At 52.8% G+C, this 25,447-nt stretch overlaps 6 protein-coding genes across 6 annotated transcripts; 4 read left to right on the top strand and 2 right to left on the bottom strand.

Annotated features, from left to right (window-relative positions):
* Positions 1 to 546: 546 nt before the first annotated feature.
* PHACADRAFT_213947 (uncharacterized protein) lies at positions 547 to 3,437 on the top strand (the record flags this gene model as incomplete). The annotated part of the gene is made up of 12 exons (XM_007401324.1): positions 547 to 654; positions 753 to 825; positions 891 to 1,023; positions 1,260 to 1,387; positions 1,440 to 1,465; positions 1,518 to 1,567; positions 1,623 to 1,634; positions 1,694 to 1,918; positions 1,975 to 2,150; positions 2,205 to 2,296; positions 2,347 to 2,519; positions 2,577 to 3,437. 12 exons carry the CDS (start codon positions 547 to 549, stop codon positions 3,193 to 3,195), a joined length of 1,815 nt encoding a protein of 604 aa, XP_007401386.1. The 3' UTR covers positions 3,196 to 3,437.
* A 251-nt stretch (positions 3,438 to 3,688) lies between these two features.
* Positions 3,689 to 4,661, bottom strand: PHACADRAFT_130880 (uncharacterized protein). Its single transcript, XM_007401323.1, has 4 exons — positions 4,564 to 4,661; positions 4,458 to 4,508; positions 4,323 to 4,402; positions 3,689 to 4,273 (listed from the first exon to the last, which is right to left on the bottom strand). The coding sequence occupies exons 1-4, from the start codon at positions 4,630 to 4,632 to the stop codon at positions 4,081 to 4,083; spliced, it is 393 nt and encodes a 130-aa protein (XP_007401385.1). The 5' UTR covers positions 4,633 to 4,661; the 3' UTR covers positions 3,689 to 4,080.
* A 319-nt stretch (positions 4,662 to 4,980) lies between these two features.
* Positions 4,981 to 6,985, top strand: PHACADRAFT_153651 (uncharacterized protein). The gene is made up of 4 exons (XM_007401322.1): positions 4,981 to 5,077; positions 5,122 to 5,765; positions 5,820 to 6,418; positions 6,587 to 6,985. The coding sequence occupies exons 1-4, from the start codon at positions 5,016 to 5,018 to the stop codon at positions 6,770 to 6,772; spliced, it is 1,491 nt and encodes a 496-aa protein (XP_007401384.1). The 5' UTR covers positions 4,981 to 5,015; the 3' UTR covers positions 6,773 to 6,985.
* Positions 6,986 to 8,572: 1,587 nt separating this feature from the next.
* PHACADRAFT_264794 (uncharacterized protein) lies at positions 8,573 to 14,374 on the bottom strand. The gene is made up of 24 exons (XM_007401321.1): positions 14,040 to 14,374; positions 13,589 to 13,983; positions 12,041 to 13,533; positions 11,837 to 11,990; positions 11,617 to 11,782; positions 11,544 to 11,568; positions 11,412 to 11,495; positions 11,231 to 11,359; positions 11,116 to 11,182; positions 10,969 to 11,062; positions 10,877 to 10,914; positions 10,723 to 10,829; positions 10,537 to 10,672; positions 10,310 to 10,487; positions 10,106 to 10,257; positions 9,711 to 10,054; positions 9,546 to 9,663; positions 9,403 to 9,491; positions 9,155 to 9,350; positions 9,016 to 9,100; positions 8,933 to 8,964; positions 8,802 to 8,887; positions 8,714 to 8,748; positions 8,573 to 8,610 (listed from the first exon to the last, which is right to left on the bottom strand). The coding sequence occupies exons 1-4, from the start codon at positions 14,331 to 14,333 to the stop codon at positions 11,920 to 11,922; spliced, it is 2,253 nt and encodes a 750-aa protein (XP_007401383.1). The 5' UTR covers positions 14,334 to 14,374; the 3' UTR covers positions 8,573 to 8,610; positions 8,714 to 8,748; positions 8,802 to 8,887; positions 8,933 to 8,964; positions 9,016 to 9,100; positions 9,155 to 9,350; positions 9,403 to 9,491; positions 9,546 to 9,663; positions 9,711 to 10,054; positions 10,106 to 10,257; positions 10,310 to 10,487; positions 10,537 to 10,672; positions 10,723 to 10,829; positions 10,877 to 10,914; positions 10,969 to 11,062; positions 11,116 to 11,182; positions 11,231 to 11,359; positions 11,412 to 11,495; positions 11,544 to 11,568; positions 11,617 to 11,782; positions 11,837 to 11,919.
* A 327-nt stretch (positions 14,375 to 14,701) lies between these two features.
* On the top strand, positions 14,702 to 16,829 carry PHACADRAFT_178811 (uncharacterized protein). The gene is made up of 6 exons (XM_007401320.1): positions 14,702 to 14,997; positions 15,048 to 15,194; positions 15,243 to 15,301; positions 15,350 to 15,604; positions 15,651 to 16,365; positions 16,419 to 16,829. Exons 1-6 carry the CDS (start codon positions 14,862 to 14,864, stop codon positions 16,763 to 16,765), a joined length of 1,659 nt encoding a protein of 552 aa, XP_007401382.1. The 5' UTR covers positions 14,702 to 14,861; the 3' UTR covers positions 16,766 to 16,829.
* Positions 16,830 to 17,274: 445 nt separating this feature from the next.
* Positions 17,275 to 25,288, top strand: PHACADRAFT_264789 (uncharacterized protein). The gene is made up of 12 exons (XM_007401319.1): positions 17,275 to 17,423; positions 17,489 to 17,571; positions 18,082 to 18,739; positions 18,793 to 19,038; positions 19,091 to 20,190; positions 20,247 to 21,097; positions 21,151 to 21,297; positions 21,350 to 21,453; positions 21,503 to 21,668; positions 21,726 to 24,581; positions 24,634 to 25,046; positions 25,097 to 25,288. Exons 1-12 carry the CDS (start codon positions 17,384 to 17,386, stop codon positions 25,123 to 25,125), a joined length of 6,693 nt encoding a protein of 2,230 aa, XP_007401381.1. The 5' UTR covers positions 17,275 to 17,383; the 3' UTR covers positions 25,126 to 25,288.
* Positions 25,289 to 25,447: the final 159 nt, after the last annotated feature.

Raw genomic sequence — 25,447 nt, 5'->3', positions numbered from 1 at the left:
CGATGGACGCCGCACCCGGTGTGAAGAAGAGTAGGCAGAATTCGGATCGTGGCGTACGCATATATTGACCCTACCAACACATCTGTCGTCGACAACTCAGCAAAAAGGTGATGGTTACCGATGACGTCAAGGCGGCACGTTTCGCAGACGAGGTCGGCTACCCGCCGAGCGCAACCTCCACGGCAGCTGGTAGGCACACCAGTTTTGTCCCATTGTCTTGCTATGCTTGTATTTGCGCTGTGCAATGCTATCGCTCTACTGCTGTATTTTGATAGATCTGACTGGCATACCGAGCAGATGAGGAAGATGGTTAATCTGCGTGGTAGGCGCGTGCTCATATCTGGCTCACATCAAGCTTCAATATAGGACCGCATTGCAGACGCCATCTATTGTTTCCGACGCGGATGGCCTGGCAGGCCTCTTCGTACACTTAGAGAACGGCGATCAATGATAGGTTGCTTTCGTGCCTAAATGCATCAAGCCTCCGCCTGCGGTCAGAGGCAGAGTCTCACCGGCCGTTCGCACTTCTCCCACTCAGCTCCCCCCATGATCTCCAGGCTGTATCTCCTTTATGCCGTGCTTCTGACGTACCTACAGGTCGCCCATGTGGTATGGGCCCAAACCCCGTCGTTTGCGGTGCCGACAACATGGAAGGTAGGTCCAGGTTCTTCCTTCCTTCTTCCGGTAACCAACGGTGAAACGAACGTCTGCAATATGGACAGGGATCAACAACGAATCTAACCTTGGACCAGAGGTACAACCTCGCAACGGCGATTATCGACACCGTCAAGGGGCTCTTCAATGCCAGTGACGGGGTTATAGACGGTGTGTACTATGATGCCCGCGTTGATTTCGCGAGCTCAGTGGTATCCGACGTTGGCCACCACCAGAACTCGGGTTTTCAGACACGAGCAGCATGCTCATCGCGATATCCTTGATGGATCGTATCAATGGCACCAGCTTATATCAGGATTTGGTCATTAACAGTTTGACTACGGCGATAAACCCCAGTCCTCCTACGTCGTAAGTCCCCCAAAAATAACCCGTAGCTGCTACCTGATAATGTACCGCACCCTACATCCAGGGTAAGTGAAGAGCGTGGTTTAGTTGGATAGTATAACTCAGTAATCATTCCAGACCCTAAATACAGATGCAGCGTAAGTTGGCCTGTTTCGCTGCCAGCGACTATCCCGAAAGGTGACTGTATGTCCTAGACAATGGGGCACAACTGCTGTTCAAGTTGCGCTCGCTTACAACAGCACGACTGCACTAGCACTTGCCACGTCGATATGGGAGCAGCTGTACGTTTACTTCATTCAGCCGTCGGATGCGGCGCAGGGGAGCCATGCCACCAGAAACGTACTAATCGCGTCTACTTGCAACGGATGTGAGTATATCTTCTTATCTCGGAGGGAAGCACGCTAATCTAGCCCATTCAGTAACTACAGCTGGCGGGCTCTTCTACGTATGATTCTGTCTCATTGAATGCCTGGTTGTCACTCATCACCTGAGAACAGTTTAGCGGGACTAATCAAACCAACACAGATGTGAATGTAGAGACGCTCGGGTGAGTGTATATCGTTATGTGTTGCAAGCGGCCAGTGAACATGAGCATCCTCCAGGGCCTTTATGGCGTATGTAGTTACCGTTCTATCTCAATATTCTTCACGGCTGATGATCGTAACTTTTGCAGGCTGTCTTCGTACTTAGCCACAGCTACCTCCAATCAAACTTACGCGACAGCAGCGGAACTGTCTGCGGAATTTATATGGAACCAGCTATACAACGGCATGATAATCATGGACACAATCACGGTGGCGAACTGCGCGACCAACGACGTGACGCTCTCGTACAATTCAGGCAAGACTATCGAGGGTCTCGCTGATTTGGCCCAGAGGAATTCCGTATGGACGTCTCGGTGCGTGATTTAGTCGTTGGACTTCCCAGCACTCTAACGCTCCCAATCTGTACTAGTTTGGAGTCACTTGTCTCAGCTGTAATCCCCTTCCCTGATTGGACCGCAAGCAATGGAACAAACAGCGAAGGTACACTCCACCTTCATCATGCCGAGCGTGGTATTGATCCTGCGATCTCAGACCAGGTAGATCCACAGGACGTGGAACAGTCGTCCTTCTTGCATTCTACGAAGGGTATGTCGTCTCTACGCATCATTGCTTACAAAGAGTATTGACTTTCAACCATAGCATTCCTTATTCGAGGTTTATACGCCGCTTGGAACCATACTGACCCCACGTCTGACATGGCGAAGTTAATTGAAGCATATATCACTGTTCAAGTTTGTGGTATATGCTCTACTAATAAGAAATGCAACTCATCTGCGAATAGTATAATACGCTGCAAGATCTTGCCACATCCCCTGGCACCAATATGTATTCCTCGGCTTGGTCCGGCCCTCCTATCCCAGTGCTTGTACCATGGGGTCAACTAGATGCATTGGAGGTGATGAGGTCGGAATTTGGGTTCGCGCTAAAGCAACCAACGACCCTCACATCGCAGACGTACGTGCATCTCCATATGCTGTGCATAATTACTTGGGCGCTTACTGATCTCAAAAGCTCATCGACTTCTCCTGAATCGATGTCTTCTACATCGACCACGACCTCAACACGTTCCCCTTCCACACAAACTGCAGAACCGAGTCATAAACAATCAGATGTTGCGGCTATTGTTGGAGGCACGGTCGGAGGAGTTGTTTTCCTAGCCTTACTCGTGGCAATCCTTTTGATCTGCCGCAAGCGTCGCAAGCAGGACGAAGAAGAAACCATTCGTCAAAAAATGGAGTTCGCGCCAGTGCCTTACACGCCGGACTTGGCCACGCTGAGCATGGCCCCCGCTTCTTCTACGCCACCAACAAGCACGACCACACTTCGTGCGTTCGCGAGCAAGCCAACGTACCTGAGAAGCACCGCGAAACAAATACCCGACAGCGCTCTGCGAGCAAACGAGGAAGAAGCCGCCTTCGTGGAGCAACCGATGTCTCCAGGCGTCTCTCAGCCTAGCGGCTCAGAAGGCCCCAGTACTGCGAGCCCGCATCCGGCGGCGAGTCCTACGAGCAACCCTCAAGATGCCGACGAGCCCGAGCATGATTTAACCGCGTTACTCGCCCAGCTCTCCAATATACTTGCGACGGCTCCGCACACTCAAGGAGATGCACCTCCGGCGTATGATGACTAGGGTTTTCTGGACATTTGAACTTGTCTGTAATTGGTTTTTTGGCCCGGTGACATATCTTTCGAACGTTGAAGTACCTAGCCAGATTTTCTTGGTTCGGGACGGACGTTATCAGAAATCAGCCAGTCTGCTGTCATTTAGGGACAATTATGTCTACTTTCCTTTATCACGGGATGGTGATCCACGAAGACAGCCTGCGGTTAGCTGTCGCCGTCATGAGCTACTTGGTACGAACCTGGGCAGATACTGTATGGTTCCTTGCCGTCAGCCGCGCGACATAGGACTGAGCCCTAGGATCTCACCAACTATCAAAGCTGAAGTTCAGCATTCGGGGGAGTTCTGTGCAAAGATGGGTCGCACAAATCAGCGTCGCGTGAAGGCTTGGTGGAAGCGCGTCGACACGCGCGACGTAAAGAGAGCCCTCGCAATGATGCAGTCCGCATCACCAAAACACTCAGAGCCGCAGGCGACAGCGAAGAGTCCAGCGGGTTTGAGAAGAGCGAGCGGCGTCCTCCTTACTCCCGCAAGGCCGGGGCTCTTCATTGGCGGACGAGGCAGGTAAATTGTTAGTGAGGGAGATCTCGCGTTCTGGAAGGTAAGAGTTAGTCAACTTGTGCCTTGAGCTGCTCGTTTTTGACAGGCTTTTACGGGGGACAAAGATTAAGGCAGTGGTGGCTATGATGGCGGGGACAGACATATCAACTTCTTTTTGACTGTATAAGCCATGTCAATAGACCGAAGCGATCGGGATGCAACGAGCTCAATTCGAGAAGGAAACATCTACAGCAGCAGCGTCAGATCGAGGAGCACAGGTTCTTCTGCAAAGGGTAGATACCCAAGGAAGCGACAACCTAATAAATTAAATCGTGCCCATATCGTACAAAGACCTTACGTCTCAACGTCATGCTCCGTCGATATTGGCGGAACTGTTGACGTAGTCGGCCTCTTTCCTTCCCGGCCCAGTCCTGCAGCTCGTTCAGACTCCTCGATGGTGTAAGCCGGCTCCTTCAGCTGCTTCAGCTGTCGCTTGTGGACCTTGCTTCGCCAATGTGACTTCAAAGCGGCATCACTTTCGTAGTATCTGTTACGCAATCAGGCATAATCGCAGGGGACAGCTTCAGCTTGCTTACTTTGCACACTCTACGCAGTAGTGTTGCGCGAGGCCTGGCTTTTCGTAATCTATTGGCTGTGCCTCCAAGGCAGCTCGATTCTGTTGCATATCTCGTTAACTATGACTCGATAATAATGCATTCACATTATTGCACCTTCGGATCTAAGTCAATAAGCTGAATCTGGTCCAGGTCTTTCGTCCGTGCCTACGTGATCACTTCAGTGCATCTCGCTCAAGGTCTTTTGATTGTGATAACACACCCGCGTCCTTGAGGCTCTATGCACATCTCTCTGCGCGTGATGCGTTCTCGATCGGCGTAAACGACCCATGTTATAGAGAGGAATGCGGGTAGATGTGTTCGAAGGTGGAAGAGCAAAATAATAAGCGCAAATCTTAGATCTGTGTCACGTGATTATCTTACGGGGTAGGGCGCTCGCCGCTTGGGGCAGGTTGCCTCCGCGAGTTCGAAGCTTCGTCTTGGATTTGTTCTTCTTTCTCTGAATCACACTTGGGACTGTGTTTATTGAGTCTTGAGGTGGAATGAGAATTTTGTCATGGAATATTGTAAGTCTTTGTTTTGAATGTCTGCCGCGTGCTTATTAGCTTCGACGCGTCGAGACAGAATGGAATCCGTACGCTGCCTCAATATCATCCGTATGCAACTCTACAGCATCTATGATACCTCATTTGACGTGTTCTTAGATGGAATGCAATGAAGGATTGTCAAGGCATTCTTGACGAGGTTGGTGCGGACATCATTTGCTTTCAAGGCAGGTTTCTGTTCAACGGAGTTCGACGTGACCCTGCTCACGAATTAGTGACCTAGAGATGAAGACTACACGCGCAGCGCTGCCTAGAGACGTTGCTATACCCGACAACTATACGTCCTTCTTCTCGTTTCCTGTGTCAAAAGGCGGCTACAGCGGCGTGGCCGTCTACACAAAGTCCTCTGAAGTCGTACCGTTAAAGGCTGAGGAAGGTCTGTCTGGGAGACTCCAGCCAAAGCCACCGCTCTCTGCAGAGGAGCGCATCTCACAGACATATCCATCTGTGAACGACGTTGCAGCATATCCCGACGAGGACGGCGACGTTCCTGGGACCTTTGACGCTCTCGATTCCGAAGGCCGCGCGCTGGTATTGGACTTTGGACTCTTCGTGCTGGTCAATGTTTACTGCCCAAACGAGACTTCCGACGCTCGGCTTCCATTCAAGATGAACTATCATCTTCTAGTCGCGGAAAGGGTCCGACGGTTCATTGACGAAGGACGCGAGGTCATCGTTATGGGAGACATGAACATTTGTGCGACACCACAGGACCATTGCGATGGACACCTGACGAGCGTGAGAGAAGTTTTCTGGGACCATCCAGCGCGTGCTTGGTTCCGACATTGGTTAGATCCGGATGGGCCTATGGTCGATGCCGTACGCACCTTCTGGCCTGCTCGAAAAGGGATGTTCACTTGTCAGTGCGTTCACAGTACGTTCACGCATTATGGAAGTGTAATTTGTCTTGCAGGTTGGAACCTGCGGACACAAGCACGCGAGACTAACTACGGTACTCGGGTCGACTACATCCTGGTCACCAAGGGTCTACTCAAGTGGGTCAAACACGGTGATATCCAGCCTTCAGTGAAGGGCTCCGACCACTGTCCGATTTACATTGATCTGCACAACGAGATTACTCTTGACTGTGGAGAAACGGTCAAGCTGCGAGACGCAATGAAGCAGTGTCATGAGCCGAAAGCCGTCCCTCGGGTGGCAGCGAAGAGCTGGGAGGAGTTCTCCGGCAAGCAGACTCGACTGTCCACATTCTTCGGCAAGAAGAACGGTGTCAAGTCACCAGCTGACAAGCCAGCCGAGCCCAGTCGACCAATTCGTCCGCCCCGTACCATAGCTCCCGGAGTGAATGCCGAGGCTGGGCCCTCGACCCTGACCCGCAAGACCTCTTCACCACGACCTGCAGAGACGCCGGCCAAGAAGCGCTCTCTCCCACAAGCGAACTCGCCTACGGTCACAAAGAAGCTAAAGAAGGATCCGGGTCAACAAAAGCTCGGGTCTTTCTTCAGCAAGCCTGCCGCTACCAAAGACGGATCCGTGGGCAAGCGGCAAGCCGAGGTCATTGAGCTCAACAGCGACTCGGAGCCGTCTTTGACGCAAACCACTGACAGGGCTAACGACGCTGACCAACTGGAAGCAGACTTCCAACTGGCGTGCGAGCTGGCCTCATCGCAGGAGAACATCTCGACACCCTCGTCGACATTGTCGCTGCGCTCACCGTCGGAGAGCAGGGCCGCGTGGGCCGACGTCTTCGCGCCTGTGAAGCCACCGAGTTGCACTGTGCATGACGAACCCGCACGGCGATATACGGTGAATAAACCTGGACCGAATAAGGGCAGGTTATTTTATTTATGCTCTCGGTCGGTCAAAATCGTGTGCTCTCTGTATGTGGAATCAGCTCATACTGTTTAATAGACCTGTTGGTCCGGGATACGACAAAGGCAAAGGCGAACGATTGCGGCACGAAGTCAATCGTGAGTTTCGGTGTGATTACTTCAAGTGGGCGAACGACTTGAAGCAGGAACGCTCCGGACCGAAGAAGCCGCCATGACTTCTCCGTGTTCATGTATCTCTGTATGTTTCTATTAGAACGAAATTCTAGATTCAGCCTTGTTGGGCAGTGTTAGCTGGTCACTCACTCGTACACTGGCACCATATCCGACGGTGCCAAACAGTGTTACGGCTCCGAAGTTGTAAAGAATGGGGCAGCTCAACAGGTAAGCTAATTGTTTTTGACGCACACATTCTTGCACATAGTCCGCGTCGGCCGTTTTGTAAAACTGCGACGGGGAACTCACTGGAGCTAGTACCTGAGAAACCGAGGTCAGACGCATAGTTGAGGTCATGTGTCGGGCAAGCGACTAAGTCGCTGATTCCCGCTGTTCTATAGCGCCATTGCTTATGATGTTACGGGGAGGGCCCTCGAGGGTTAGTTCTCTTGGCTCCAGCGCTCTTCCTGACAGACGTGGACCTTATAATGATGGTTGGCCCCAGTTGATTTGCGGTGTTCGTGCACCCTCTCCCCCCTTTACAACCTGCCAGTCCAGTGACTCCAGTTACATCTCTCTCCATGTGTTGTGACAACCTGATAAAACGACCAAATTCATGGAGACACGCTCGATCTGCTTCAACGATCCCTGGTCTTTCTCTAAAGGAAAGGCAGCAGCTTCATGTAAGTCACATATGCACATGATCCTCGATGTCAGATAATAAACACTTTATTAGGAGAGCATACACTCTGCAGCGCGGAAGTACCTAGACAATGTGTCGTGGCGCAGGCAGACTCCAGAGAAGACAGCATATTTCATGAGAGAGGTAGGTAGCCTGTATATCTTTGTTTATAAAGCTAAACAGTCACAAACTAGATTGTTGAAAAACTTCCTTTCCTGGCCCGATATGAAGATGCATGGCCTGCTGAGGGCTGTATGCGGGAACATCTGATGCGGCGGAAAGACCGAGATCAAAGCATCAATTGCGCACCCATCGGGAGAGTTAGGCCTAGGAGACATGATGCTATAATGCGAAACAAAAGCCCCGCCCTGCAGGTGAACAATTATATTCCACTTTTGAGGCACAGCAGCTGATTCGAATGTGTCCCTGAAGGCTGAGCATGCGAAAGGGCCGGAATTCGGGAACCTGGCACCCAGACGACGTACGGGCGAAGATGCGGTGCGAGCATTCCTCAAGTCGATTAGCCCTAGGATGGATGGACTCGCGCTTGTCTTCGTACAAGGTGGCATCGTGGACGAGGAGCATGTTGAAGCTTTGGCGAATTTTCCGGAGGCGGAGCAAGTCAAGTTCCTCAGGCGAGACTTGGAGCTGAATGCTTTGCAGGCGAGGATCGTACGGCTCGCTCTTCTCGCACGTAAGGCAAGCTCATCCAAAACCCCGTCGCGAATTGGGTAAGGTCCCACCGACTGCGAGTTGACGAGAGGACGCGTCTTCGGGTTGTCCGTCGAAAAGCAGTGGCTGTATTTTGTATCGTCTACTTTCATATCAAAAGCTTGGGCTAGACACTGAACGTTGACTTTGATTTTTCCGAGTCTATCACGAAATGTGTGTTTGAGCTTTTTGGCTGGACGGCCGGACCGATGATTGTGACGTAGTTCGCTTGTCACACCTCGAATATTTAGCGAATTTCTCCTGAATTGTGCGTTCGTCACCGACTTCGAGTATCATCACGATCGATATCGTATCTATTCTTTCGCTCACTGACTCGCAAGCATGGGTCATCTCATAACCGTCGCAACGTGAGTCTATGCCTTTGGATCCTTCTACATTGACCGAATGCCTTACACAGATGGTACGCACTCTAGGGCTTGATAGCTGGGATTTCAGTACGATATGTACTTTACAGCTCACTGAATCAATGGGCTCTGGACTTCGAGGTACATTTCTTTCAGGAAGCCTCTAGCCGATTAATCCGAGTCGCCCTGTACAGGGGAACTTCGAACGTATCATGCAAAGCATACGAATCGCCAAAGAACGCGGTGCGACGATGAGAGTAGGCCCAGAGCTTGAGATCACGTTAGTGGATATCCACAAAAATTACCTATTCTAAAAGTTCTCTAGCGGATATGGGTGCCTGGACCACTTTCTCGAGGGTAAGCGTTTGTTCAGATGGCTTCAGGCCGTCATTCATCCATGCTCTCCAGGCGATACTGTACTACACTCCTGGGAAGTGTTGGCGAAGATTCTGGCAGCTCCAGAAGCGGAAGGCATACTCTGCGACATTGGCATGTGAGTCGACCGCTTCTCAGGAGAAGTGACGCCCTCCCTCACCGTGGAAGATAGGCCTGTTGTGCATAAGAATGTCATATACAATTGTCGCGTGATCGTCTATAACCGCAAGATCATTCACATCCGACCTAAAATGTGGCTAGCAAACAACGGAAACTACAGGGAACTGCGCTACTTCACGCCATGGATGAAGCATCGCCAAGTTGAGGACCACTACCTTCCCCGTATCATTGGCCACGTTACAGGACAGGTTAGTATATAAAACCTTCTTCCATCGAATCTTGTGTTGAGAGATAACGTAGACGAAAGTTCCGTTTGGAGATGCAGTCGTGAGCACTTCAGACACCTGCATTGGCGTCGAGTTATGTGAAGAGCTTTTTACTCCTTCAAGGTGACAGAGTCTGCATTCATTTTTGTGCTTATGTGCATATTAACACATTAAAAGCCCACACATCCTCATGGGTCTCGATGGCGTTGAGATCTTCACTAACTCGAGCGGGAGCCATCATGAGCTGCGCAAATTATACACTAGAGTAGAGCTGATCAAAGAGGCGACACTCAAGGTAACTGTAACGATCCTTTAGACGCACAGCACGCTGACGGTCTCTAGCTCGGTGGAATTTACCTGTACGCTAATCAACAAGGATGCGATGGAGACCGGCTTTATTATGACGGCTGTGCGATGATTGCGGTGAACGGCAGGATTGTGGCTCAGGGATCCCAATTCTCTCTCAACGATGTCGAGGTTGTTACCGCCACCGTCGACCTAGAAGATGTCCGCTCTCACAGAGCAATCAGCAGCCGGAGCATGCAGGCCGCAAGTGCAGAGCGATATGAGCGCATCGAGGTCGACTTCGCTCTGTCTGGTGGAAAGTTTGACAGCGTTAGAGACCTGGACGATATCGTTCTGCACATGTATGAGCCACGCTACCATAAACCTGAGGAAGAGATCGCGTAAGTAAGCCTCTGCGCCGCCGATACTGGAGAACTCAAATGCACGAATAGTCTAGGCCCTGCATGTTGGCTGTGGGACTACCTTCGTCGCTCGCGGACCCAAGGTTACTTTGTTCCTTTGAGTGGAGGCATTGATAGCTGCGCAACAGCCGTCATCGTGTACTCCATGTGTCGTTTAGTCGCAGAAGCTGCTCAAAGAAGAGGTATGGCTCGAGCTATGTAGTGCGCGCACTTACGCTGATAAAGCGTTCTTAGACCAGCAAGTCATCTCAGATGCGCGTCGCATCGCTGGCTTGCCAGAAGATTCCGATTATGTCCCTCAAGATGCACAAGAATATTGTAACCGTATCTTTCACACGTGCTATATGGGCACTGAGAACTCCAGCGCTGAGACTCGTGGGAGAGCCAAGGCACTAGCTGAAGCTATCGGCAGGTGAGCACCCTACAGAGGGAGAGTTGATTATCTTGCTTAATATAGACAGCTATCATACCGACCTCAACATGGACACTGTAGTCACTGCGGTACGGAACTTGTTCGCGATGGTCACTGGAATCAAGCCACGCTTCCGTGTTCACGGAGGCTCTTCTGCAGAGAATCTCGCTCTGCAAAACATACAAATAAGCGTCCTCTTTTCTTTGTATGAACTATACCCTGAGATATATTACAGGCAAGATTGCGTATGGTCGTTGCATACTTGTTCGCTCAACTTCTGCCATGGGTTCGGGGTCGCAACGGCGGTCTTCTCGTGCTTGGCAGCGCCAATGTCGATGAAAGGTAATCTTGTCCTCAGACTGAGACGGCAAGCTAACAGCCCTTCCTAGTCTACGTGGCTACCTCACCAAGTACGACTGCTCGTCAGGTTGGTCATGACTCCTCTGTTAACTTTCTGAGGATATTGATATACAGCTACCAGCCGATATCAATCCCATTGGCGCTATCAGTAAGACGGACTTGAAGAGATTTATCGCCTACGCAGAACGAGCGTTCAATCTACCGGTCCTGCATGAGTGCGTTCCAAAAAATTTCCCAATTGTGGGACCGCACTCAACCCGTAGCCTAGCTTCTTGACAGCCGTACCTACAGCCGAGCTAGAACCCATTACCGAGACCTATGTTCAGGCTGACGAGGTCAGTGGTGCTCATGTCACTCATCCGACTCTTGCTGAACGTCAGCAGGCCGACATGGGCATGACCTACGATGAACTTTCTGTCTTCGGAAGATTGCGCAAGGTCGACAAGTGCGGCCCGTACAGCATGTTCACTAAGCTCGTACACGAGTGGGGCTCGTTCCTGTCGCCTACTAAGGTGCACCTCATCACCATCGAAAGTTGCTGTGCCTGCTAACAACTGTGGCTAGATCGCTGAGATAGTCAAGCATTTCTTCTTCGAATACGCCAGGAACAGGCATAAGATGACCACGTTGACCCCGTCGTACCATGCGGTCAGTATCGAACGCATTGTATAGTAACCGAGACTGACCTCTCTGCAGGAGCAATATAGCCCTGACGATAACAGTGCGTGTTCTTAACCAGAGTAGTACTTTGTGCTCATGGTTCCCATAGGGTTTGATCTTCGTCCATTCTTATATCCTTCGAGGTTTCCCTGGCAATTCAAGAAAATCGATGCTATCGCCGCTACCTTACCCGACAGGAGTATCACCTCTCCGGAGGAAGCAAGAAAGAAGCTGACATAAAGCCCTAGATGTACAGGACGCGCATTCAATAGATAGTAAGTGGCCCTAGACAATGCGGAGGCATCTAAATGCTGACAAGAGGGATACAGATGGGCAATACATGTATTATAAGCTACAACACCGTGCGTCCAGGATGAAAAGAGAATCAGAGTGGATTGGATAAGTCTCGAGGTTATGTCCGTTGTAAGAAACGGGAAAGAACGCCCTGTATCGCGATCTTCTTCATGATAGTCGGCTCTTCCGCTGCAAGTAACAATGAATAGGGGTAGCAGATAAAATAAAATAAAACGCACGATCTTGCAAATCCTCCTCTTTTACCTTTCGCTTGATGCTTTCCATGACCTCGCTGACTGCGGAACGATCAAAATCTCCGCGTGCCTTCATAATGTTCTCTACGAAGGCAATGTTCGGTCCGTGCACCTTAGCGAAGGACCAGTACGAGAGGAAGACCAAGCTCTTGGAGGCTTCGAGCAACGACAGGATCTGCTCCAGGACTTCTAGCCGAGGTTCCAGTTCCTTGGACTTCTTGTACGCGCCGAAAAACTTGTAAACCTCCGAGATATCATCCTTTACCCGCTCTGACGCGGCTGGCATCTTAAGCTTCGGTGCGTTGGCGAGCGCCGTGATATAATTGACGAGGAAAGCGTCAAGTAGGTCTTCGACGAGCAGGTCGAAGAGCGACTGATTGAGGTATGTCTCGTAGTCGGACATGTAGTCCCGTACTGTCTCGACGATTTGAGCCATGATACCGTCGTACCAGGGTGGCTGGAAGAGTTGCTTTGAGGCTGGTTTGAGGTCATGGAAAATCATATCGATCAACGTCTGCGTGCACTTCTTTGCGACGTCGAGGTAACCGTCGATGGCGTCGTTCAGGCGGTCGTGGATGGCGCCCTGGTACTTCTCGGAGACCAGCGGCTCAATACGTCCAGATAGCGTCTCGGCGAAGTCGGCGGCACGGAGCTGATCGTTCGCCAGTGCGATGCAGTACTCGACGAGACCGCTCGCGACTTCTTCGGGTTTCTCGGTGTGCTTCTTGAACTCCACGTCGATTAACCGCGTCCATTGCTCCTGTATCCCGCGCATAACCCGGCCAATCTCCTCGACTACGCGAGCGAGGATGATCCCCTGATTGCTATCCATCGCCGCATCGACCTGCTGATTGACCATCTGGAAGAGAATGACGGCTCCCTGCATGCCGTACAGGCCGTCGCTGTCCACCTCAGGCGGCTCTGCGCGCGTCGAGAAAGCCTCAATCTCGGTCCTCATCAAGTTCTTCGTCCACTCGTCGAGCTTGCTGACGATGAGCGCAAGGTAGTCCTCGATTAAACTCTGCTCGTTGCCATCGAGGAGTGGGGGATCCATTGCTTCGGGTGGGACGTTCAGTTCCTTCATGTTCTTCTTGTACTCCTTGATCCAGCCATGCAAGACGAGAAGTATGCTGGCCTCCGGATCCGTCGTCATAATCTTATTGATCGAGGCGTTCAGCGCCTTGTGGTATTCCCGCGCATACTGCAGGTATATGGCGTGGTCCGGAGGAAAACAAGGTGCTACTTCTTCCTCAATTCGGATGAGGTCTTGATAGATCCACGTTGTGTTCTCCAGGAAAGCGACAGGATCGCCGCCTTCTCGTTCGTGTGCGTCGTCAAACCTTTGTTGCACGGACTCGGTGATAGCCTTCTGTAGCTTCGAGTGATAGTACTTGAGGACACGAGCATTGGCTTGCATTGAACGAAACTTGGACGCGACGTCCATCTTCGCGGCCTTCTTGACCAGTTTGAGAGCTATGGCCTGGGAGCGAGAATTTGGTCAACTCTCGAACATTCTCCGTCATATTGGTACTAGCCTTTTGATCCTCCTTGCCTTCAATCTCTATAATCTTCAACAACTTAACGATGACGTCGGGGTGACCTGCGCGGACGATAGGGAGAATGTTGCGTGCAAGGGCATAAATATATTCGTCAAAGGCATTGATGAGCTGGTTCAAGCGGTCGAAGTAACGCGTAAGAGTTGCCCGGACTTCCTTCGAGGACCTCTTCGCCTGGTGCATCGTCTGGTTCCTGAACGCCTCGAGACGATTGATTTGGTAGTGAATGCGGAGCAGATTTGGTGCGGGGCCCAGAATATCTTCACTGTCCGCAGACAGCATGTTTTCGAGGTCGTCAAGCTTCGAGCTCATTGCAATGAGGTTGTTCACCATCTCCTCCGTTTGTTCGAAGTTACGGTGCACCATAGAGACCTATGTCGCATGAGTCTCTTAGTGCCTCACCGACAGTTACGCTAGAATGCACTCACACGACTGATTTGGTCAAACGTCGAAACTACGATCTTTGGGTCGTTGCACATCTTGTCCATAGCCTGCACCTCGTCCTTGACACCCTGTATGTTACCCCGAGTACTGAACAACTTCCTGAGCCCACTGCGCGTCGCATCGAGCTGTTCCTTCACACCATTCTTCAGCCGGACATCTATCGACGCCTTCTCCTTCTCGAGTTTCTTTCTGAACGCAGCGAGCTTCAGTAGGTCATCTGGCGATTGCAGGAACTCGCCAACTGCTTGGGCGGCCGATACAGGGGTTGCCATAGACATCGTGGTCGTTGAAGAGCGCAGCAAGTCACCCAGGTATTAAATACTTTCTGACCCGAGGCCCGCAGTGAGAGGTAGAGGTAAAGTTGTCTGCAGCGAGCTGTGCACGCGCGCTTGCCGAGGCTGCTGTGAAACTTGAGCCTTCTGTCCCAGCAGATCGTCCTGGGTGTTTCAACTTTGCAGGGAAGGGCTCACTGCCTCGGACGTTCACAAGTCCTTCGCCCAGTATGCACCGGAGGGAGAGGTAATTCTTCAAGATAGACAGGCTATATAAACCTGTTGCTCAGTGCCCTTCGACGAGAATCCGGCGCTTCCTGCACTTCACCAGCAAGCTCGGCCAATTGCAAGTGATTAACAGGACGCGTCTCAGAGGCAATGGTGCCAAATTGGGGCGTGTTCCACGGCAGCGGCCGTTTCGCAGATGGGGGGTAAGTAGGCGCGGAGCCGGCAGCGTCAGATGGGCGCCCCGCCTTTTGCCATTTCCAGTGAAGGCATCGCGCGACGTCTCGCGTTCTTCATTCTCTATACTCCATGTTGCATAACATCGCACGCAGAGCTAGGCACAAAGTTCTGAGAAGGCAATTTGCGACAGCAGCAGAGCAGACCGAGCGTGATGTAGTGATTGTCGGCGGTGGACCTGCAGGACTGGCTCTCGCGAGTGCCCTCGGTGAGCCTCGGCACGTACATACAGGGTGTTAATGCTCATGCGTCATGTAGCGCGGTCGAAGTCAGTGCATAATAATCTGTCAATTGCGCTTGTAGAGGCTGGAGATCTCCAGAAAGTGCGCGACTGGCAGCAAGAGCCCGGGACCTTCTCCAACCGGGTGAGTTCAATTACCAACAGCTCGAAAGCGTTCCTTGAGGGTGAGTTCGCACAACATGCCTTACGTTTTGGCTAACGTCTGCACGCAGACATCGACGCATGGAGTCACATAGAACAGTCCAGAACACGTCCCGTCGAAGAAATGCAGGCCAGTCTGCTTGGCATATGCGCCGCCTGTGGGCTGATCTTGTTCTAGGTTTGGGACGGAATCTCGGATGCACGCATCACATTCGCTGCCTCCGAGCTGTCAACAAGTACTGTCAACGAGCTATCTCGATTGACTGAAAATTTGAATCTGCAGCGTGGGCTGCTGCGACACCTCTCCCAGTACCCCGAAGTGCAGCTTTTCGATAAGGTCAAAGTGCAATCTATCGTCTGCGAGGCTCGCGAAGAGAACGCTTGGCCAGTCGTCCATCTTTCAGATGGCCGGGCTATTCGTGCCCGTTTGCTCGTAAGCCGTATCGTTATGTATATTATATCCTGCTACAACCGCACAGGTCGGTGCAGACGGCTTCAACTCGCCAGTGCGAACATATGCTGGCATACAATCTTATGGCTGGGCATATGATACCCAAGGCATTGTCGCGACACTCTTCCATGCACCGAAATCGTCCTATCAAGGACCAAACACAATTGCATATCAGCGGTTCCTGCCCACAGGTCCTATTGCTTTCCTGCCGCTATCCGAGACGGCGTCCACACTAGTCTGGTCCACAAAGCCACACCTGGCTAATGCCCTGAAAGCAGCAGATCCGCGTATCCTCGCAAGCATGATCAACGCTGCATTCCGGCTACCGAATATCTCGTTGCGATATTTGCAGGACCGTATCCTCGAGGATCAGGCTATGTCCGTTGAACAATTCACGAATGAGCTCGCGTTCCGTGAACGTTCAGACACGATCGACGTCCGCTCGGCATACTCGTCGCTCGCCCCTATCCGCGATAATGTCGGAGGCATCCCACCAGAAGACGCAGATTCTGTTCCTCCTCTTGTAACAAGTATCCAGCCTGGCACCGTCGCATCCTTCCCTCTGCGGTTCTCGCATGCTGAAACGTATACTGGCGAAGGCTCTGGTGCACGCACGGTACTTGTTGGCGATGCGGCACATACGATACACCCGCTCGCAGGACAAGGTCTAAATCTCGGCTTGGCGGACGCGGAGGCCTTGACGAAGTGCATTGAAAATGCGCTGCTGTCTGGCGGGGACGTCGGTGCGTAGCGCCCGTCGAAATGCCCATCTCGCAATAACTCACCATTGTCACAGGCTCGTACACGTCTCTGTTACCCTATGCCCGCTCGAGGTACTTTGAGAATCACAAGATGCTGTCCGCTTGCGATAAGCTACACAAGTTGTATTCGGCAACCGCGGGTCCTGTCGTCTGGGCGCGGAGTGTAGGGATTGAAGTTCTGAATGAGCTTGACGCAATTAAGGCGGCGCTCATGATGACGGCTGGAAGTGAGCGTGCTGGGCTGCCAGGACAGGTCGGATGGGAACTCACGGCGAAAAGTGTTGAGACGTTTGCGAAGAATGTAAATGGGGCGCGGGAGCTGGCAGACACCGTGAAGGATCTTCTGGGCGTAGGTGTTCGTCAGCTGCTGCAGAGACGATAGGGTTTGGCTTCGTCGGTGTATTCTTTGTCTTTAGGGCGTAATTAATGCTTTTACCTTGAGCCTAACATGGAGAGCGGTGGGCTAGCCAATAAAGGCCTTTTGCGAATTCGAATACCATACGACTTCACGAAGAGCTGATGGGAGCGATGCGTGCTCCGAATAAAGTAAACTCGTGGTCATATCGCCGTTGCAGAGCGCACATTGGACATCACTTCATGGTTTCTCTCGGACTCCGACAGCTAGATCTTGCGCTGGAAATGCGAGAACAACGTGTAAAATTGGGTAAGACGGCAGGCACGTCGGATGACGTTGCAAAGACATTCTCCCCAAACATTCTGACCGCTGACCGCGCAAACGCCTGGTACAACCTTATCTATCGCTCCGAGTCTTGGAGTCTGTCTTGTGCAAGGCGAATTATTGAGATTCCACATTTTTTTGATTTCGACGCGCGCTACCGGTCATTTTGTCAATGGTATCACGTAAACGCCCAGGTATAATGTTGGGGATCCCCAGTCTGCATCTTTTAAAGGCCTTTCGTCCTTTCGCTCGTTTCCCCTCACTCTTCCCTTCGTTCACGAAAGGGCGAAATCTTGGCTGGTTTCCGCTCCCCACGACATCATGACGAGCTACGACCACTCAAAAGTAGCCCACTTCATCGGTACGCCTTGTGCAAACGGTCGAAGCTAATCCGCGGGGAAGGCTGAAGTCGTACTCGTTCTGCAGGTGGAAATTCTCTTGATAAGGCCCCAACAGGCCCTGTCACAGACTTTGTGAAGAGCCATGGAGGACACACAGTCATCACAAAGGTGAGTGTATAGTTCTGTACGCTTTGTGTCGGCTCCTCCTTCACGGTCATTGGCCGGCTACTGGGGCACATGTCGGTCGCATGTTGGCTCTTGAGGCGGAAATAGAGGCAGGAGTGCAAGCGTACTATTGCTGGGATCACACGGGAATGCTTAGCATGGCTCCTGTCGTCTGGTCAGGCCATCTCTTCTTGCAGCTGCCGCCTCATTTGCCCAGCCTTCGCCTCGCAATACCTTCGCGTCGCTTTGCCTATGGCGCCGGGAACCGCTGGCCTTTGCGCCCCTTGACGAGCAAGAAGCGCAACGCGGAACTTGCTCTGCGCGTCAAGAACGCGTCGGTTAGCATTATGACCTGGACCCGGGTACAATACGTCGCCAGGTAGTCCTAGCAAGGCTACTTTCTTTCCGGCGCTGTTACCTTCAGATTCTGGAGGATTTTCACGAGGATCGGAACCCAATCCACTTTCTTCCCCGTTGATGTATCAGCGTACTGACTGCAGTCGATAATCTTAGGTTCTCATCGCGAATAACGGTATCGCTGCCGTGAAGGAGATCCGTTCGATCAGGCAATGGAGTTATGAGTCGTTCGGCACAGAGCGCGCCGTCGAATTCACCGTTATGGCGACTCCTGAGGACCTGAAAGTCAATGCAGAATATATTCGCATGGCGGATCAATACATCGAGGTCCCCGGAGGCACGAACAACAACAACTACGCCAACGTGGACCTCATTGTTGAAGTTGCTGAGCGCGCTGGCGTACACGCTGTCTGGGCTGGTTGGGGTCACGCGTCGGAGAACCCGCGACTCCCTGAGACTCTCGCCGCAAACAAGATCGTCTTCATCGGCCCCCCTGGTAGTGCCATGCGCAGCCTCGGAGACAAGATTTCGAGCACTATTGTCGCCCAGAGCGCGGATGTTCCGACCATGGCCTGGTCAGGAACAGGTATTTCGGACACAGTGCTCTCGGAGCGGGGATTCGTTACCGTCGCCGACGACGTCTTCAAAAAGGCATGCGTCACAACTGTCGAAGAGGGTCTCGAGCGCGCTCAGCAGATCGGATGGCCAGTTATGATCAAGGCAAGCGAAGGTGGTGGAGGAAAGGGTATTCGAAAGGTTGAGCGCCCAGAAGACTTCAAGAACGCCTTCCACGCTGTGGCCGGCGAGATCCCAGGTGAACTCCTTATACGGACGCTGTTAGGAAATGACTAACATCTTACACCGTAGGTTCCCCAATTTTCATCATGAAGCTTGCTGGCCAGGCCCGTCACCTTGAGGTTCAGCTGCTGGCTGACCAATACGGAAACGCTATCTCGCTCTTCGGGCGAGACTGCTCCGTCCAGCGCCGTCACCAGAAGATCATTGAGGAGGCTCCGGTTACTATCGCCAAGGAGGAGACTTTCTCAGAGATGGAACGTGCTGCAGTTCGTCTCGCGAAGCTTGTTGGATACGTCAGTGCAGGAACCGTAGAGTGTGAGTTTGGGCATTATCGTTCAGAATCGTTCGTGCTGACGCATCTCTATAGACCTGTACAGTCACGCTGAGGACGTCTTCTATTTCCTTGAGCTCAACCCCCGTCTCCAGGTCGAGCACCCCACCACTGAGATGGTCACTGGTGTCAACCTGCCGGCTGCTCAGCTCCAAGTCGCCATGGGTATACCACTGCATCGGATTCGCCACATCCGTCAACTTTATGGCGTTGCTCCGCATGGCACCTCCGACATCGACTTTGACATGGTCGATCCAGATGTGAGCAAGGCTCAGCGCAAGCCGCGTCCCAAGGGCCACGTTGTCGCTGTCCGTATCACTGCGGAAAACCCCGATGCCGGCTTCAAGCCGTCTTCGGGCGCACTGCAGGAGCTCAACTTCCGCTCGAGCACGAACGTCTGGGGCTACTTCTCCGTGAACGGTGCAGGCGGTCTGCACGAGTTCGCCGATTCACAATTCGGCCACATCTTCGCTTACGGCGAGGATCGTAACGAAAGTCGCAAGAACATGGTGGTCGCTCTCAAAGAGCTCAGCATTCGCGGCGACTTCCGCACCACGGTCGAGTACCTCATCAGGCTCTTGGAACTGCAGGCGTTCCAGGAGAACACTATCACTACCGGCTGGCTCGACTCTCTGATCAGCGACCGGCTGACCGCTGAGCGACCCGGATCGACTTTGGCCGTCGTCTGCGGCGCCGTCACAAAGGCCCATCTTGCGTCGCAGGCGAGCTGGGATGAGTACAAGCGCATCCTCGACAAAGGTCAAGTTCCTTCTAAGGACGTGTTGAAGACTGTCTTCTGCATAGACTTCATCTACGACAATACCCGCTACTCTTTCACCGCATCGCGCTCTTCTCTGATCCTGTGGACCCTGTACCTCAACGGTGGCCGCACCGTTGTCGGCGCTCGCCCTCTTGCAGACGGTGGTCTCTTGGTATTGCTCGATGGAAAGAGTCACTCGGTGTACTGGCGAGAGGAAGTCGGTGCTCTGCGTGTTATGATCGATCAGAAGACCTGTTTGATTGAGCAGGAGAATGACCCAACTCAGCTTCGCAGCCCGAGTCCTGGCAAGCTTGTTCGGTTCTTGGTCGATAGTGGTGATCATATCAAGGCTGGCGAGGCGTACGCCGAAATTGAGGTGCGCTTCTGCGATTTTTGTGCGCATATAGTCAACTGACAATTTTTTCTTCACAGGTCATGAAGATGTATATGCCTCTGGTCGCCTCTGAAGACGGTACCGTTCAGTTCGTCAAACAGCCCGGTGTCAGCCTGGAGCCTGGAGACATCCTCGGTATTCTCACCCTCGATGACCCTGGCCGTGTCAGACACGCCAAGCCTTTCGAGGGCCTCCTTCCCCCCATGGGCAATCCTGCCGTCATTGGCAACAAACCGCACCAACGCCTTTCCTACTGCCTGGGCGTCCTTAACGATATCCTCGATGGCTTCGACAACCAGGCGATCATGGCACAGATGCTCAAAGATCTCCTCGACGTCCTCAACGACCCGGAGCTTCCGTTCTCGCAGACATCGTCCATTCTCTCTACGCTCTCTGGTCGTATGCCTCAGAAGCTCGAAGATAGTATCCGCTCCACGATTGACACCGCTAAGTCCAAGGGTGAGGGCGCTGAATTCCCTGCTGTGCGCATCAAGAAGATTTTGGAGCACTTCATGCAAGATAACGTCCGGCCTCAAGACCGCGCAATGTTCCGTACGCAGCTTGCCGCGCTCTTCGACATTGTCGAGCGCTTCCAGGGCGGCCTCAAAGCGCATCAGGTTGAAGCCCTCGCAAGCCTGCTCGCCAAGTACGAGGAGACTGAGAAGCTGTTTGGTGGTAGCATCGAGGCGCGCGTCCTTCAGCTACGTGAGCAGCACAAGGACAACCTCGACAAGGTCGCCGGACTCGTCCTCAGCCACATCATGGCATCCAGGAAGGGCAAGCTTATCATGGCGATCCTTGATCATGTCCAGAACAGCGGCTCGACCGTCTCTAATCCCGACACCAAGTTGTACCAGGCACTGCAGGGCCTAGCAAGCCTTGAAAACAGGTATATTCAAACTTTTACGGTGGTAACGGGAGTTTCTGACGCATATGTCGCAGGTCTTCGACCCAAATTGCTCTCAAGGCCCGTGAGGTCTTGATCGCCTGCCAGATGCCTTCCTACGACGAGCGTAAGACGCAAATGGAGAGCATACTTAAGTCTTCGGTCACCAGTAGTTACTACGGCGAGCAGGGTGTTAGTGCAAGGCAAGTGGTTGTTGGCAATATTTTGCGGATTTTAGACTAACCATATCTCCAGGACCCCATCTGTGGAGATTCTTCGCGAGCTGGTTGACTCTAGGTACACCGTTTATGACGTTCTCCCTACATTCTTCGACCATCCGGATCATTGGGTCTCACTCGGTGAGTAATTTTGCCTGTACACCATTGCTGCCCGCTGAATGCTGTATAGCGGCCCTTGACGTCTACGTTCGTCGCGCATACCGTGCATACAGCCTTCTTTCTATCGATTACGAGGAAGGGGACGCGGATGAGACCGAGGTCCCGAGCGCCGTTACTTGGCGCTTCAACCTTGGCCAGTCGCGCTCTCCGCCGTCGACACCCATAATCGGCAAGGGGTGAGTTGAGCTGCATCTTAGTCGCGTCATTCACAAGCTGAGGATTATGTTTATTAGTGAGCCTCCTCGCAGACAGGCATCGGTCAGCGACTTGAGTTATATGATTGACACCCACCAGAAGCAGCCCCTTCGAACTGGTGCCCTTGCGTCGTTCCCCGACTTCGAAAGCCTGTCCCGTGGTTTTGATTACGTCGCAGAGCTGTTGCCCACTTTCGACGCCGCAGAATATCGTCAGCGCTACGGCGATAACCAGCCACCCAACGTGCTCAACTACGCCCTTCGTATCTTCGATGCCAAGGACGACATGAGTGAAGATGCCTGGTACCACAAAATTGTCGATCTCGTCAACAACAAGAAGGACGTTCTCTTGCAGCGCGGAGTGCGCCGCGTTTCCATTCTTCTCTGCCGCCCTGGCCAGTACCCACTTTACTTCACGCTCCGCGACATGGACGGCAACTGGGGCGAAGAGCAGGCTATTCGTCATATTGAACCCGCTCTTGCCTTCCAGCTCGAGCTCAGCCGCCTCTCGAATTACAAGCTTACTCCAGTCTTCGCTGAGAGCAAGCAGCTTCACATCTATCACGCTGTCGCGCGAGAGAACCAGCTCGACAACCGATTCTTCATTCGTGCATTGGTGCGTCCTGGACGAATTCGTGGCAACATCAACATGGCGCAATACCTCATCTCCGAGACCGACCGCCTGGTTACCAACATTCTCGACGCCCTCGAACTCGTAAGCGCGAAGCAACGCAACGCGGATACAAACCATATCTTCATCAACTTCATCTACAACCTGTCCGTCACATACGAGGATGTCCTCGAGGCCATCTCCGGTTTCATCGAGCGTCACGGCAAGAGATTGTGGCGCCTGCATGTCACTGGCTCCGAGATTCGCATTGTGCTCGAGGACAGTGAAGGCAACGTCACTCCTCTTCGGTGCATCATTGAGAACGTCTCTGGTTTTATTGTCAACTTCCACGGGTACCAGGAGATTACCACCGACAAGGGTACCACCATTCTCAAGTCTATTGGCGAGAAGGGACCCCTTCACCTCCAACCGGTGCACTATTCATACCCTACGAAGGAGTCGCTGCAGCCGAAACGTTACCAGGCGCACCTCATTGGCACCACCTACGTCTACGATTTCCCCGAGCTGTTCTCTAAGGCGCTCAGCGACGTCTGGCAGAAAGCAAAGCGCATTAACCCTTCGCTTTCGCTGCCGAAGAAGGTCCTCGAGTCGCGCGAGCTCATTATGGACGAGCACGACCAGCTGCAAGAGGTGGACCGCACTCCTGGCAACAACGCTTGCGGTATGGTCGGCTGGGTTTTCACACTCAGGACGCCTGAGTACCCTCACGGCCGTCGCACAGTCGTCATTGCCAACGATATCACCTACAAGATTGGTTCGTTCGGCCCTGCTGAGGATCACTTCTTCTACCTTGCCTCCGACTATGCCCGTGAGCATGGTTTGCCGCGCATCTATCTCTCGGCCAACTCTGGTGCGCGCATTGGCCTGGCCGAAGAGGTCATGAGTCTGTTCTCTTGCGCCTGGAATGACCCTGCTCACCCCGAGAAGGGCGTCGACTACATCTACCTCACGCACGAGGACTCTCTCAAGCTGCAGGAGAAGGCTCCGACATCCGTGCGCACGGTTGAAATTGAGGTCGGGGGCGAGCGTCGCCACAAGATCACGGACATCATCGGTATGCAAGATGGCCTTGGTGTCGAGTGTCTGAAAGGCTCCGGCTTGATTGCTGGTGAGACCTCGCGTGCCTACGACGACATTTTCACGATCACCCTTGTTACTGCTCGTTCCGTCGGTATCGGTGCTTATCTCGTCCGTCTTGGTCAGCGTGCTGTCCAGGTTGAGGGTCAGCCCATTATCCTCACCGGCGCCTCTGCTCTCAACAAGGTCCTTGGTCGCGAAGTCTACACCTCAAACCTGCAGCTCGGCGGTACCCAGATCATGTACAAGAATGGTGTCTCCCACCTCATGGCCAACAGTGATCTTGAGGGCGCGACGCATATTCTGCAGTGGCTGTCGTACGTCCCTGAGGCCAAGGGTAGCCCTCTGCCCGTCATGGTTACCGTCGACACCTGGGACCGTGATATTGGCTACGTGCCGCCTAAAGGTCCCTACGATCCGCGCTGGTTCATCGAGGGCAAGACTGACGAGAACACCTCGGAGCACCTTTCCGGCTTTTTCGACAAGGGTACCTTCCAGGAGACCCTCAGCGGCTGGGCGCAGACGGTGGTTATTGGCCGTGCGCGCCTCGGTGGCATCCCCATGGGTGTTATCTCTGTCGAAACTCGTACCATCGAGCGCGTCGTCCCGGCGGATCCTGCCAACCCGACGTCCTTCGAGCAGCGCATCATGGAGGCTGGCCAGGTCTGGTACCCCAATTCTGCATACAAGACTGCGCAAGCCATTTTCGACTTCAACCGTGAAGGCCTGCCGCTGATGATCTTCGCGAACTGGCGTGGTTTCTCTGGCGGTCAGCAAGATATGTACGACGAGATTCTCAAGCAAGGTTCCAAGATCGTCGATGGCCTGTCCAGCTATAAGCAGCCGGTGTTCGTTTACATCGTACCCAACGGCGAACTCCGTGGTGGAGCGTGGGTCGTCCTTGATCCCTCGATAAACCCGACCCAGATGGAGATGTACGCCGATGTCGACGCTCGTGCTGGTGTCCTCGAGCCCGAGGGTATTATCGAGATCAAGATGCGTCGTGACAAGATTCTTCGTCTCATGGAACGCCTCGACCCCACATACGCAGCCCTCAAGAAGGCAAGCGTCGATACTTCATCTTCGCAGGAGGAACGGGCAAAATCAATCGAAGAGCTAGATAAGCGCGAAGAGCTCTTACAACCAACGTACAAGCAGATTGCTCTGCTATATGCTGATCTCCATGAGTATGTACAGTCTCCTTTACTCTTACAAATATTGCTGATGATATTCCTCCAGCCGTGTCGGCCGTATGGAAGCCAAGGGTTGTGCCAAACCGATGGAGTGGAAGGACGCTCGTCGCCGCTTCTACTGGGCAGTGCGTTCGAAGGTGGCTTGGTCAGCCGCCATGGCCAAGCTCGCCGAAGCTAGCCCTGACTCTACTGTCGAGTACCGCACGCGCTTGTTGCAAACCCTGGCAGAGGCTGATGAATCAACCGACCGCCGCGAGGCCGCTGAGAAGCTTGAGTCTTTGGATCTGACGGCCACAGTCGCGCAGCTCAAGGCTGACCACCTTATGCGCAGCTTGCTAGCGCTAGCTCAGGAGGATCGGAAGGCGACTATCGGAGGCCTTATCCGCCTCGTTGACGACCTCGAGGACGACGAGAAGGCGTCTCTCGTCAACGCTCTGCAGAACTCTACCCGATCCCCAGGTGCGTAGGGTTACTTCGTGCATATAGGTCTGATTTTGACTCTGTTATAGGTCCGCCATCATATAATGCCGCTTCGTGACTCGTCCTCTTCCTGTCGCTTGCTGTCGTGTTTCGGATGCCCTTCGTGTTGACACCTGTATGATCATATTGTAATACTGTTCTCTGTCCTGTCTTTTCATGCATCTCGCTTTGCACTGGTTCCTACCACTATCAGGCATATTTCAAATGTTGTAGACGTCACACAATGTTATGTCTCTCGCTTTACAGTAACATCTCCGTGCTCTGTGATGATATATCAAGTTAGGGTCGGACAGCTTTGCACAGCCGGCTTACGATAGCTTCAAAGTTTGAGCTTGGAGCCTGAAGGCCTGAAGCTTGAGACTTACTGTTGCTCCGAGTTT

This window comes from Phanerochaete carnosa (assembly GCF_000300595.1).
Source record: "Phanerochaete carnosa HHB-10118-sp unplaced genomic scaffold PHACAscaffold_12, whole genome shotgun sequence".
Taxonomy (NCBI): Eukaryota; Fungi; Basidiomycota; class Agaricomycetes; order Polyporales; family Phanerochaetaceae; genus Phanerochaete; species Phanerochaete carnosa.
The sequence above is the reverse complement of the archived record's forward strand: the minus strand, read 5'-3'. Positions and strand labels throughout refer to the sequence as shown.